Source organism: Acanthisitta chloris, unplaced genomic scaffold, assembly GCF_000695815.1.
Source record: "Acanthisitta chloris isolate BGI_N310 unplaced genomic scaffold, ASM69581v1 scaffold19768, whole genome shotgun sequence".
In the NCBI taxonomy this organism is placed as follows: Eukaryota; Metazoa; Chordata; class Aves; order Passeriformes; family Acanthisittidae; genus Acanthisitta; species Acanthisitta chloris.
The window spans coordinates 54,822-68,901 of record NW_008687797.1 but is presented as its reverse complement, the minus strand read 5'-3'; the positions used below and the strand labels follow the sequence as shown (position 1 = coordinate 68,901).

General features: G+C 39.5%; 1 protein-coding gene across 1 annotated transcript in view; it reads right to left on the bottom strand.

Annotated features, from left to right (window-relative positions):
* Nucleotides 1–1,583: 1,583 nt before the first annotated feature.
* SHC3 (SHC (Src homology 2 domain containing) transforming protein 3) overlaps nt 1,584–14,080 on the bottom strand; it is a 54,689-nt gene continuing 42,192 nt past the window's right edge. The window contains exons 7-12 of the mRNA XM_009080766.1: nt 10,538–10,664; nt 9,309–9,462; nt 8,234–8,330; nt 7,142–7,336; nt 4,632–4,927; nt 1,584–1,712 (exon numbers count right to left, since the gene is read on the bottom strand). Of these exons, the coding sequence (XP_009079014.1) occupies nt 1,584–1,712; nt 4,632–4,927; nt 7,142–7,336; nt 8,234–8,330; nt 9,309–9,462; nt 10,538–10,664 (998 nt within the window). The remainder of the gene's footprint in view (nt 1,713–4,631; nt 4,928–7,141; nt 7,337–8,233; nt 8,331–9,308; nt 9,463–10,537; nt 10,665–14,080) is intronic.

Sequence of the window (14,080 nt, the reverse complement as noted above, 5' to 3'; positions counted from 1 at the left end):
GCATTTCCCAGTACCAAAAGTCAAGGGCATTTCTGCCAGAAACATATCTGTTGAAGAATGGCTAAGGGAACAGGGCCACAGCTCCCAGAGAGCGTTGTGCGAGCAAGAGTCGAGCAAGGCAGCATGGGAACTCTGAGTGGAAGTAGGCCTCAGGAATTTAGCTTCTCAGCATTAGAATTTAGCTTCTCAGCATAATGTTGCAAGCCCAAGGACAAGCTATCCAGGAGAACAAAGAAGGATTCTCCAGAGAATAAAGAAGAATTCTTCACAGCTGCAACCGCAAGCAGAAAAAGTATATAAATGTAACTTTTAGAGCGTAGGTAATGCTCTTAGGTAATGCTAAAGGATGAATAGGTGCATTTATTGTGTACCGTATAAAAGAAGAACCGAACTAACAATAAAGTTGGAGCTTGCTTTATCACTCACACTGTGTCGGCTGCTTGCTTCCCCGCGCGGAATTTCCCTGCACGTTATCTTTAGTGTATGTGTATTTTTAACACTTGGTATTTAGAGAAAAACATTTTTTTTCAAATACCTATCACTTGCTGAAGGCCAAAATGAAGTTATGCTTTGGTAGGTAAATGCAAGTGGCATCATCTGCAAAACTGACCACTGAGTCATGATAGTTTTCACTGTTTATAAGACGAAAAGATTTTTCAGATATGTCTGTGAACAATCATGTACACCTTGTATTAAGCCTATTAAACACAAGTTATTTGAACTTGTCTAATCCGTATGTAACATCTCATTTGAGACTGTTAGTCAAGGACACCTAGATCTTCACCATAAGCAGAGAACTACTTATAAATAACCTTAGCACTGAAGTTAATAAATTAAAGTTACAGTATATTGTTACAATATCATTAGAAAAATCAAAGCACACACCTTGTACACAGAGAGATCACACCAAATCATTGTTAAAGCAAGATACAAATGTTTTGAGTAGCATCATACAAGAATTCAAACTTGACATCAGAAAGATAAAATCCTCTCTATATCAGTGACACTGGATAATGCGTTTAAAAAACATTTTATGCTAAATGTCTGAGTTGGAATACTAGTTGCTGAATTCAGACTTTTTCTGTGTTTAACCCGCATAATCCAGCTGTAATCCCCATAGTTGTGCTTCTTAGGTAAAATCGGAAATAAGATTCCTAATATTCTCAAGAAACTGAGACTGCTGAATTCTATTTTTATCTGAACAATCACAATTGTCGTTTTTGTTCTGGTAAAAACACATGGCACGGAAGATATTTCTATACTGTCAACTGACTGACTTGAAAAATATAAATATATACTGTATTTATATATATAATGTGTATATACACTATCAACATTCACATTAGAGGATCTGAATGATTTTATTGAAATTACTTTTAAGAAAACCTTTTGCTGTGACTTCATGAATACCTAACACATTGAGAATTTTCAAGTGTACCATATGAAATGGGGCTTCTTAAACCTGAAGAAAACATACTTGTGAAATATATGTGAATATGCTTCTTTTTTTAATGTACGTGGTTTTTGAGATCTGCAATTTCTACCAGATATAGCTTGCAAGTTACCAAACCAGTTATCTGGAGTCAGTGTTTCCTTTCAGCAGGCTGTTGCAGGCAGAGTTCACTCACAGAAGAAACTATTGGCAAATTATTCTCAAGATGATAGTTGATGAGATGACTTATGCTGTCAAAGACACGATCTTTTGTACGAACCTTCAAAAAAAGGATGCAAGAACATAGATTGAAGTAATTTTTCCCTTAACTTCACACTAAAATTGTCTAAAATGACACAATCATGTTTCAGAGACTGATCCCTTTCCCATCAAAATTGGTGGAAATTTGGCATTTACCCAGTTTGGCTTCTGTTTTGTCTCTTACTGCCTCTATTCTTGCCAAACAGACATTTTGCATGTTACCCATGGGCTAGTCTACTATTATTACTAGTCCTGAATAGGTCTGCTTGAAAACTTTCTGTACAACATTTTGTTTCACTGTAGGTCAGGTTTTTAGATCAATTTTTCTTCCTCAAGAGATCACCTGGTTCTTTTAAGTGTTTGCAGCTTTTTCATTAGAAAGAGCTGTCCCTCCAGATATGCCAGAACTCAACTTCTCTGTGCACCTTAGCATCTTTTTGCATTCCTTAACAAAGACCTTCTTCAGGTACTCAAAAATTGCCTTCCCTGAAAGTGTTCCAGCCACCACATGTGCTTGGCTTGGGTTCACCCTGTCCTGCACAGTATACCTCTGTGCCTTTGGAACTGAAACACTTCAAGGCAGGGAACATAATTTTTCTAACCCACTTACCAGCCCTCTGTACTAGCATCCTGCTAATACACATTACTACACCCATGATAAAAGTAAACTGATATTGCAAGACAAACCAGTCAAAATTACCAGGAGATGCCAAAAACTAATCTATGTTACAAAACAATCTTTGATTATTTAACCACGTGTTCAGAAAACATTTCCTTCCTATGTTTAAAACAAATTAGGCATACAGCTTCCACAGGCAGAGCACAGGCCCAGTCAAGCAAATATCATGTTGCAATAAAGCTTTATATTGGGCTGGCTGTATGCTCCTCAAGCAAATGCCTGTGAGCGCTCCTCTGAGAAAAACATGTCATCTATCCTCCTTGAACTTTTCTCAGGAAGAGAGAATAACTTTTGTTAAAACTTTCCAAAACCAGTTTATGCTGTGGTGTGCACCTCTCTTGAAATACTTCAGTCTTCAACATTAAGTTCTGGAAAAATTGCTAGAAACTTAACACACAATGTCACAAGGTGAGAAAAAGAAACAAAGAACTTGGATGGCAGATGATGCTATCTGCTTGGACTGCATGTAGTTGTGTCACTGAAGGAAACCAACAAGCTCTGCCCTTTTCTGAAACACACTGGTTTGAAACTTCGGTTTCTGTAAATTCAAAGCTAAATTTTCAAAATTAAAAGATATCTTTAAAAAAGCAGTAATTTTCCTTATCTATATTCTGAGATTTTCTTACCAGAAGTAAGATGCTCTCCCAGCACTAGAGTTCAAGTCCTAAGTCTAAATCCAGAAAAGAATCCTGCAGTCCTCCACATTTTAAGCATCCCTTACCTAAACTAGGTAACTCTTTTTTCCTTTTTTGTTTGTTTGTTTAGTTTTGGGATTTGGGGGGGACTTTTTGGATCAGAGCAAAAGCAACTGGACAGTTCAGGCACTGCTCTGAAAACACACCCTGAAGGGCTGTAACATGTCATGTGTAATGTGTGTGAAGTGGATTTTCAGGAACCATTTGTGTGAATCAGTTTTTAAGAATAATCATGGAAATAGCTACAGTCACAGAAATGCTTTTGTTCTCAAGCAGTGCCTCCTGAGTGAGGCATTTCAGAGCTATTTTGGCCATGGTGGCACGTCACAAACAGGCTGAGGGAGGGTATAAGTGCAAGATCCCTACTCAAGGAAGTCAGCAAATTAGATCTGCTCTACAGGGAGTGCAGAAAAGATGGGAGGGGAGCCTCCAACCTTTTCAGCAGTCATCCCAGAATATCCTGGAAGTCATCACAGGACCTGAGTACTCCCTGCCAGTTCACAGTGCAGCAGAGCTCCCAGCAGGACACAGCATCCCCCCACTTGCCATGTCACACAGCAGTGTTTTCCTTGCAGTAGCCTTTAACAGCTGTCTGTGGGTTTATGTTGGAGGGAGAAATAGGGGACCTTGTTGCAGGAGTCACAAAACTTCTCAGGCTGGTGTCCCCATCAAGCCCAAGACTAGGCCATTGGCACCTAAAATGTGCGAAACCATTCTTTGACTGGCTTCATGTGGGAAATGTAATTAATTTAAACAAGTACCACAGGCATTCCTCACCACAGCAGTACAGACTCTGCAGGACCGGCATAATTCTGCCACAGGTTTCTCAGCTGAAACAGATGCCAACAGACCAATTCCTTTATGGATGTTTCTCACTTACTTTTCAGGCTGGTTATCTAAAGTTGTCCTTTACCTTACAGAGGTAAAGGAGTTGCCCACCTGCAATTACCAGGAGCCATAACATGTCAAAACATGACAATGATTTCAATCTCTCAGAAGAGACTAAGTAAGCCTCTCCAGAAGCAGGACAGGGCAACTACAGAAAACTGGAGCTCCCTTTCCCTCTCCATCCTGCTGCAGGAAAGGTCCCTTCATCAGCTAAGGGAGTCCTTGTGCAGCAAAGGAATGGAGCATGTTTACTCCAGTTCTCTCCTGGGTATACATGCAGGAAAACATGGAGCGCCTCATCCATATCCCAGCTAACAGAAGTGTCATGTGGAAATTGCCAGCATGCAGGCTAGCCAAACTTGCACAGCCATAAGCAGCTTCTTAGCAGGAAAGCTAAAGAAGTGTCTTAACTGCACTTTTGACTAAGGCTGTATAGCAGTGGCCAAAGTGTATATTGCTTGGGAATCAGCTCCCTAAGGCTCCCTGCAATGTGCAGAAATCATGCAGTGGGTCTTCTGCTAGACATCAGGGAGAGAATTAGAGGTGTGATGGCATATTACAGATATGAGGCAGGACTTATGATCAGTTGTGAATAAGGTATAAAGAAGATTAAACACATTTAGAGAGAATGTGTAATGTCAGAAACTTCATGTATGAGTAAGGAGTCAGTGCTTACAGTTCCTTCTGGGTCCACCAAAAGAAGATGCTTGGCTTGTCCATTGTGCATGCCAGTTAGCACATAGGAGCCAGGATTTGTGGTACTCTTCCTCACAAGGAAATCTCCACACTTCTTTAACAGCTGTTCTGCTTCTTTCCTGCTCATCTCTCCTTGATACCATGGCTCTGTACTCAGCTCTTCAGCTTCAGTCTGGACAGCTGCTCTGGATAAAACAGGACTGGTGCATCCCATGGAGGTGGATTTCTTCAACACAGCCTCAGACGTTTGATTCTTCAGGGCATCTTCAAATGGTTCTGGTTATGGAAACAGAAACAAGAACAAGATCATTCAGAGGTACATCATGTAACAAAATGGTAATATTCTGGTTATTTTAAACTGGATTTACTTTGCATTGTAGCCACTTCCCTTTATGAAGAAAATGAGGGAAGATATACCAACAGACTTAGTGATTTATGGATTATATTAAGACTGAGAAGTGTAATATGTTAAGTATGTTATGCACAGAAATATACCAATAAAAATCAGAGGAAACCTTGGCAGAAGCTTTTGAAAGATACTGGCTTTATTTCAGTAGAGGCTATTTTCAACAGCTGTGTTTATATGATCTGGTAGGAGGCAAAGCTCTCCTTTAGTCTTGCTAGGTATGTCAGACAGTTCAATTTCAAATAAATTGCATAATGTGGGTACCTAATGTCATTATACTCATATCTGGTCTCTTCAAACAACATATTCATTTAAAAATTATCCATTACTGAGTCTCCAGCCTAAGGCTATGTCTAGAAGGGAGCAGTCAACCCTTACCACTCAGCTTACTCCTAGCTTCCATCTAGGAAGAGAAACTTGCAAAATAGACACAGGCTAGCACCTTTAATGTCATTTACCTAGCTAAAATCAGCCTCAGGGAAGCATCTTTAAAGCCTCAGCTAAATCCTAAACTCAGTGCTACTTCCTGTAGAGTGGAATGGAAAGATGTGTCATTAGAGGTCCCAACACTCTTACAGAAATAGTAAATACGTCAGTGGGCACTTCATTACTTGCTGTATTGACCCATTGGAAACTACTTTCCCTTGCAAGACATTCACCTGGCCCACTAGTACATATTAAAAAGAGATGTTTTGGGCCCACTAGACTCACAAAAGGACATCTGAGGAGCAGTACTGTGAAGCAATACACCAGCTCTGAATAGACTGCTCAGATGTGGGAAGTACATAGCCATGTTTGCACGGGGCTACAGAGTGGTTAATTTAGCTCAGAGAAATAGGGTAAATACTGTGCTGTCACAGCTTACTGATATCTCAGCTAATTATTAAAAGTAGCTTATATGTGTCTTCACTCTATTGCAGTCTGCACTAAGACCAGCACACGTTTAGCTTGACAAACCACTAACTTAGGGATAGTTGACACATCTTCTAATACTACTTTTCCCTGCATGATCCAATGGTTGATAAAGATTAATGAAGGCTGGAATATGAGAAATCAATTTTCCCTATTTTTAGGAACAGCATGTGTATAAAACAGAAGTAGGCATGTACATTTTTTATGGGCATGGCATGTTAGAAATCAAAGTTAACATCCCTGATTTCAGACAGTAAGCTTTGCTCAGTTCTACATTCACGGACAGATACTCTCTCAACTTTCTTCCCTCCCCCTTTCTTTCAATCCAAAATCTCACTAAGCTGTGGAAATACAGCCATATCCCAGCATAAACATGCCAGGAAGACAGTTTTATGTATACTGAGATAACAGAAATGTAGATGTGTTATTTTACAAGTAACGTATAGGTGCCAACTACTTTGTCTCACTGCCTTTTAATTATGTGAACTGCATAAAATAAAATGTGTGTCAGCAATTTATTTCAGGTAGGAAAAGTAGAAAAACAAAGAAAATTTTCTGTGCATCAAACTGCATTCCCCATTATCTCCTGTAAATTATCTCCTCAAGGCTGAAAACAATGCATATTGGTAGCACCAACATCAAATTATGGTGTTGCTTAAAACATTGTTCTGCAGCTATGGCTATGATTTTAACTTAGGAAAAGCTGACTTCAAAGTCGAAACAGATAGGATAGCAGGCCTATCCAGAGCAAGACAGGCTCAGTCTTTTAATTTCCACACTAGATTCCTTGTTGCACAAAGCTTTTGCAATATGCACTGACTTCCTAGTAACATACTCACAGGACAGGATGGAGCTAATCCACCCATTCACTCCTTCACTCCCCTTCACTTCCCTGTGTGATTTATTTTTCTTCTGACATAGTTGCCTGTGATGTTAAGGATAACATAGACTGCAACTCATCTTAACTTAGAATACAAAATAGCTTCAAATCTGCGGCCACCTTTATTTTAGGTCTGTCCGATATGAAACTACCTTGAATTCTAAAATTCATCATAATTACACCATGAATACTATAATTTGGAGAATTCAGATTTAGGTTTTTTTATATGGAACTAATGCACAAACATATTGGGTCACTTGTTAGTAAGGAAGTGCATAGGAAGGGAACTCACTCATGTCAAACAGATCCTTTCCTGGGCTGCTTGCTTCAGGATCCTCTGTTGTTCCACTGAAGGTACTTTCAGCATCTGCCTGAAGTGCCAGTAGAGCTTCCATATTTATATGCTGGGTGTTTACATATGTTGGCATCTCTGCTGTTGGGGTCACTTCTGATTTCCCTTCTGGCATACTACAAACATCCAGAGATCCTGGAAAATGCAAGACTTTATTTTCTGTGTTTCTGTATTTCACAGAACAGTGTTGGTATAATGACCAATTAATATCACACCCCATCACCACAGGTTTAAAATTCCCTGGAATGAGAAATGTAAAGTCAATAATTGCAGGATCTAGTAGAAAAAAAGTTTGATTAATGGATTCAGAACTGTGTTTCAATGAGGGTTTGGGCAGGCTATTATACAGAAGGAAAGGAAACCTTTGTAAGTAAAAACTGTCAGTTTCAAGAATGATATTCAGATGGGGAGTCATGAGCGGAGGAGAAGGAATAAAATCCTAAAATCTGCGCTGATTGAAAACAGAGAATATATTCTGGCATTTGAAAAGAAGGTATCCCTAGAAACACAGCAAAGTTGTTGCACAACAGTGGATGGGGTGAAATTCATACGTGTTTTGAAGTTGTTTGCTTGAAATTCAAAGACAACAACAAAAAGAACATCATACATTATTTGTTATTTGCGGACCAGAGAGCATTGCTTCACGTTTCAAATCAAACTTCTCACTTTAGGCTTTTTGCTTGAAAATTCCATCTTGCATACTGTAGTGGGTCATACAGAATAGACCATGCAGCCTGTCTTTAAACATCATGGGGGTATAAGACATAGAAAGTTAGAATGCTGAAAGTTTGGGGCTACTCTATTTTTGAACTGCTCTGCAAAAGAAAATATTTTATGAAGGTGTGCATTTAATAATTTTTCCAGAGGTAATTACTGAATGCTTTTCACTGGTAGCAACACTAAAACTCAGTCAAAGGGAACCTATCAACAAAGTGCAGTTCATTGCCTTGAGAATTTGAGGCATCAAACTTTCACATGCTTTGCCCACCCAAGATCTCCTACAGCATTACAGCTAAAAGTAGCAAAACTCACCTTGTTTAACAGGCTCATGATGCCATTCTTCACTGAATCTGTCTCCTAAGTGACGGCTCTGATAATAAATTTGCTCTCCTCCCACTCCTGCTGCAGACTAGAATGGACACGTGCAAAAAATTTTTTCAATTGCCTTTAAAATGATGAGATACATTATGAGTGGCTCTGGCAATTTCCCCAGCTGTATTCTGTGTACTCACACTCTTCCTTTCCCATTCTTCATAGTGTCAGAATATATATATATATCCCAAATACATTTGTGTAGGAGTAAGATATTACCGGTGACCTTCATGTATACTTCCCTGCTTCCTGCTTTTATTAACCCCCACAAAACCAAATGATGCATCATCTCTTTTAGTACATTTGTCTTCACATAGCAAGCCTTGACAAACTGTTCCTGGAAAAAGCATTCCACAGGAACACACCTGGGACCAGAAGACATTCCCAGCATCCTCCAAAGCATGAGCTGAAAGACTCACACTGGTATCAGGGGATGCACTTAGACACTGAAGGGAGGATGTTGTCTACAGACAGGGACCCTCTGGATTTAAACAGGGTTGTGCTGGATCTGGAAACTCCTCTTAGGAGCCTACATTGATACTGCAGTCAAATTTTTGACAGGAATGCTGGTAGAAATATCCAAGCCAATCTTAGGTCAACATGAAGTGGAAAACCTACCTAGGAACCTGCCTGAATACTGATCGCTGCTGAATTATTAACATAGTGAACTGTTAGTAATGACTGCACTAGATTGTTTAGATGATTCTGCAATCATTGCCAGTTAGTATGCAGTATTTGGTGGAGACATGGTTTACATAAATATAGTAACCCTCACTGGATTACTCTTCCTTGAACCTGGTTAATCTTTTAACACCATAAGAAACTCACATCCTTTAGTCTGTTCTGAACCTGTCCAATATGTTGCCCCCTAGGTCTGCAATGCCCATTGAAAAGGAAATGGCCACACATGAAGGGCTGTGAGCTATAAATGGTCCCAATGTATCCATCTTAAAACACATGTCTTTTAAAAATTTTGGGTCCATCAGCAGAAGGGCAGAGATGCGACTGCACTGACCTGAGCTATGTCTGCAGCAGTGGGAAGCCTTGCTTTGAGCCTGGCATCGAGGAAGCCTCCAGGGGGAGGTATTTTATGTGGGACGTTGTTGTAATAGGGATGCTCTGTTGCCTCATTATCTTCCTCCGTCCACGGGTCCTCAAAACTTTGTATCCTGTAAGGAAGTGAGCGCTTTGGTTTGCCCCTTGCTTGCAAAGCACTTAGAGATACTTGCAGCAGGTTAAGACTCCCTGTCAAGGGATTACTATTGCATATTATTTGGACAATTCCATTATAAATATATACATAAATACCATTAAAGTCAGGAAGCAATGACGGATCATGCAGCAGACCTTCTCTCTTTAGACAAACTAATCTACACCTCCTTTGCAATGGATCAGATTATTTATGCTGAGTAACAGGTGGCTTTACTTAGCTTTAAAGACCATTATGAACTTCATTAACAGACAATTTTATCTAACCTTACAATAGCACTTGTAATATTCTGACTTGTTTGACTGACTAAGCTCTAAACTTTATCTTTAGCTATGCCTGCTCTATCACAAATATAAATCTAGAAGAACTCTATAAAGTCAATAGATATGAATACAGCATGCTTCCAGATTAGGATAGTAGCATTTTACATTTACCTTACACCTGTTTTACTCTGATATAAGAGATTACAGAGGGTACCAGCTAATTGGGATTTATACTAATGTTAGCAAGCATATAGCAATCCATGTCACAAAAGAAAACAGAATGCTATATTGCTGTATCCCAGCCTTTTAGACGTATACAAACAGACAGATTTTATCTTCCAGAGAACAATGCAGCCTAAACCTCTGTTCAATACATCACATTCCTGAAAACATCACCCTAATATGAGAAATAGTGAAACATCACTAGTCATTTTGGAAGCCTCCATCTAAATTTATTCCATCTAAACTGACACATCTGCTATGACAGTAACAATGAGGCAGTGTCACAAATAAGATCCATTCTTGGCCATCCAGCTCTGCCTACTAACTACAACAGAAAACACATGGTCATTTCAGTATCACTGTGACATTCATATATAGCCTATTCTTTAAAAATTACTATGCTCCTTCCCAATTCATTAATTCAGCAAAATTCTCTTTTTAAAGTGTTTAAATCCTGTCTGTCTCCAGCAACATTGTCCACCACACATTTTAGTAAATAAATAGAAAGCTAAAGAAGATCCTTTAGCAGTCTTCTGCAAGCACACTCACCTATCATGGAAAGTAGGTATCTTAGAGGGGCATCGCAAGTATTGCTTAAATCGAAGCTCAAATGCTTGCCCTATGGTGCTGATGACATCCTGGGCCAGGCCATCACAGCATTCCAGTATATGACAAGCTAAATGAAAAAGATTTGACACATGCACATGCAAATCATTGTTTATGTTATGGTGGGATGCACTGATCTATGACAAAACACCTACAGGTCAAGCATAGTTGCCCTAATAGTGGTGTGCACATTTCAATAAAACCCGATTCTGACACAGTGAATTTCAGGAAATGGGGTCTTTTCTAAAGGTTACATATAATTGCACTGGTGTGTAATTGCAATAGACAAGATCACAAATCTGTTCCACTATTTTAACAAGTTCACAAACACACAAAAAATTCTCAGAAAGTTCCACTTGTTATTATCTGAATGCAATAGATGATGTAAGAGTTCTAAGCTTTAGGCAGAAATCACAGAAATATTAATAGATGGTAATAACAATAAAAGCTTTCTTTTCCTTCCTTGATTTTATTATCACTTCAGTTTTATGTCTAATCACCACAAGTTTGCAAGCTGCTTACTTTGTTTGAGTTTCCAGAATTTCCCAAATTACAGTGCGAGGGAAGAGCAGTATACTCTGTTACTTGCTAGATCCTGGCCCCTGACCTTATTCCAGTGATATAGAGATTGGTACCTTTTCCTGTTTGTCTGCATGGGAACACTCCCAGCAAACTGCTGGATCACTGAGGAGTGCAGAGCCAGGAATCTGTTTAACTCAAGCATTTCCACATGTGCCACCTCTCTGAACCCAGTGTGACAGAGGTAAGAGAGAGGGAGGCTGGCAACACAAGCTCTCTTCCTGTGGAAATCTGAGAACCCTTTATCACCTGTCTGAGCAGCCAAATCTGTCACAGTTTTAATCAGAGAATGGCTCAGAGGTCTCATGTGACAACACAAAAAGGCAAACTTGTGAAGAACTCACTCAACATTGCAGGAACGTAGATGGGTGTTAAGTGCTGGAAGCTAAAGAACTGGATGAACAACACCTCAATGATACCTAGATAAACTCAGGCAAGTTCATTTTCTATAATCAGAGCTGGACACGCACATGGTCTACTGGCTAGAGCCTGAACTGGACTTGAAACTCTGATTCTTTTCCAAGTCCTGCTGCAGTAGAGTGGGTCCTTGTTCAAAGGTACTAATTTGTGTCATCCCTCACTGTTTTAATAACCTGAAAATAAATTCTTCAGCTGAAAAGCTGCATTTTAATATATGCTGTATGTCCAAATAAGTGCAACCAAGTGCTTTGGATGCCAATATCCTACAAATAAGGGTTTGTCATGACATTTGTGTGACATAGTTTTAGTTAAGGTAATACAGGGACAATAAGTAGGTTTAGAAATGACTTCTCAGAGGCTGAACTGCTGGACAAACTAAAGAGGTCAGAATAAAGGACCATGAAACCTGCAGTAATGCAGGAATGGAATGCCTGCTGTCTCTCCTTGAGCAGCAACACCTCACACAGCATAAGATGGCACAAGCCACAGTGCTAAACCAATCCAGTGGTGCTCTCTTCTCACCTTATAGCATCTGCTGTGTCAGCCACCAAGCTGAGCCAATGCCTAGTTCAGGGGAAATATCCTTAGCTGCATGCTGAAAGTGGATTCAGCAGCCAAAAACAGGCCCTCCACATGTTCAAAGACTGAGGCAGACATCCATGACTAGCAGTGAGATATTTGCTCTTTGCTCCCTCTGTACCACTGCTCGTGGCAGCTAACAATCGGCCCCCCATAAAAGGTGCAGATTTATACCCATGAACACGGAACAAAAGTAGTTAGGCCAAACAAAGCTTAAATGTTTGCACCCTATAACTAGAGTGTGGATTTAAAGAGGCTAAATTTCTCACTGCTAAACCTCTCTGGAGCTGAAATGAAGCATGAGTCATTAAGTAGTTTCAATAGGTGACATAATGAGTAACCTGTTTCCTTGGATATATGAATGGACTTTCAGCAGGTAGGAGATATGCTTCTTGTAAAAGGATGAGAAGGTTGACTCACACCGAGATGATTTCTTGTGAATGTTACAGCAGAAGATAGAGAGCCTTTAGCTTGCTAGATTCAGAATACTAAGCACAAAGACAGCTTTTCCATCCTTGGGAAGAAAACAGTCTAATATGCAAGCTATACTAGAGCACTGGTGGTACTGTCAGTAACAGCATCAGTAACATTTTTACTAGGTACAGAAGCCAAACTACCTTCTAAAGTAATTTGCAGATAACACAAAGAAACACAGAATGGCCAGTGATGGTGAAAGAGGGCAATTCACATCCCTTGGTAAAAAATGTGTTTTAATATAGGTCACATACAAAGTCACAGATCTGCAAACCATTGATGTATACACAAATAATGAAAGCGTCCATGGGAAAGTCCTAATGCAGAAGGTTTAAGAAGCACAGCATGAAAGAATTTCATGTGAGATAACAATGCTTCACTGCAGCAAAAGGGCTTAGGAGAAACTGGCTAATGATGAGGACAAAAGCACACAAGAATAGGAAGGTGCAGCCTCTGCTATAGTGGGATCCTCTGTTATACAGGCATCATACATGTTTTTAAAACAATGCAGAAAAAGAAAGGAGGATGTACAGAAATTATCTGAAGGATGGAGGATGTGCGCTGTAGCTGGAAACTTACAGAGTTCACTCTGTCAGTCTTTTTATAAAGAAAACTGAGTAATCACTTGACCTAAATACGCCACAGTAAGACAACAGTATCAGGTGGTTAGATGACTCCTCGATCTAGGATAACTTAGCTCAACAAGGAATCATCATAGGAAGACAAGATTGAACAGATTCAACTTAAGATATAAGGAACATAGTCTGTAAAACAGTTTTTATATAAAATCTGCTCATACAGAAGCAGAAAACAGAGCTCAAGGCTCCTCCAAACAATACAGTGCAAAGATCTGGTCTACAATTCTAGTCCACTACATTGTCACTGAGATATCTCAAGACAACTAAATTGGCCTCTGGTTTAACAGAAGGGTACTGCTAACACAGGTGGGGTGAAGAGCAGCTCTGCACCATACATCCTACAGTCTGATGCTACAGCCTCTGATGTGGGATACATGATGTTGTAAGATAACAAGCATTGTAAACAATAGGACTATCTCCCTACCTCCCATTTCCTATAAGTTTCCTAGGTGTTTCACTTATATTCAGCAGATTAGTATGTTTAGTGCAGGTATTATTTATGATCTACTGCTCTCAAGTCTGAACAACTGTGCACATGGACAGAGCAGATTGTTTGGTTAACTAAAATCATTAAAGATGACAAAACACAGAAGCTGCTGAATCAGTTGTACCAATGGTAAGGCAGGCAGCTCAGGGTTTGCAGGGTTGGCATTTCAGAGTTAAAGTGTCTGAATTGTCCAGAAATCCTGTTGGAAGTTCTTGCTTTCTTTTTTTTGAGCTAGTCTGTTCTTATCTATGAATCTATGAATAATAAATAGATTCTAAGGTATATTACACAATACTTTGTATCTTGCAT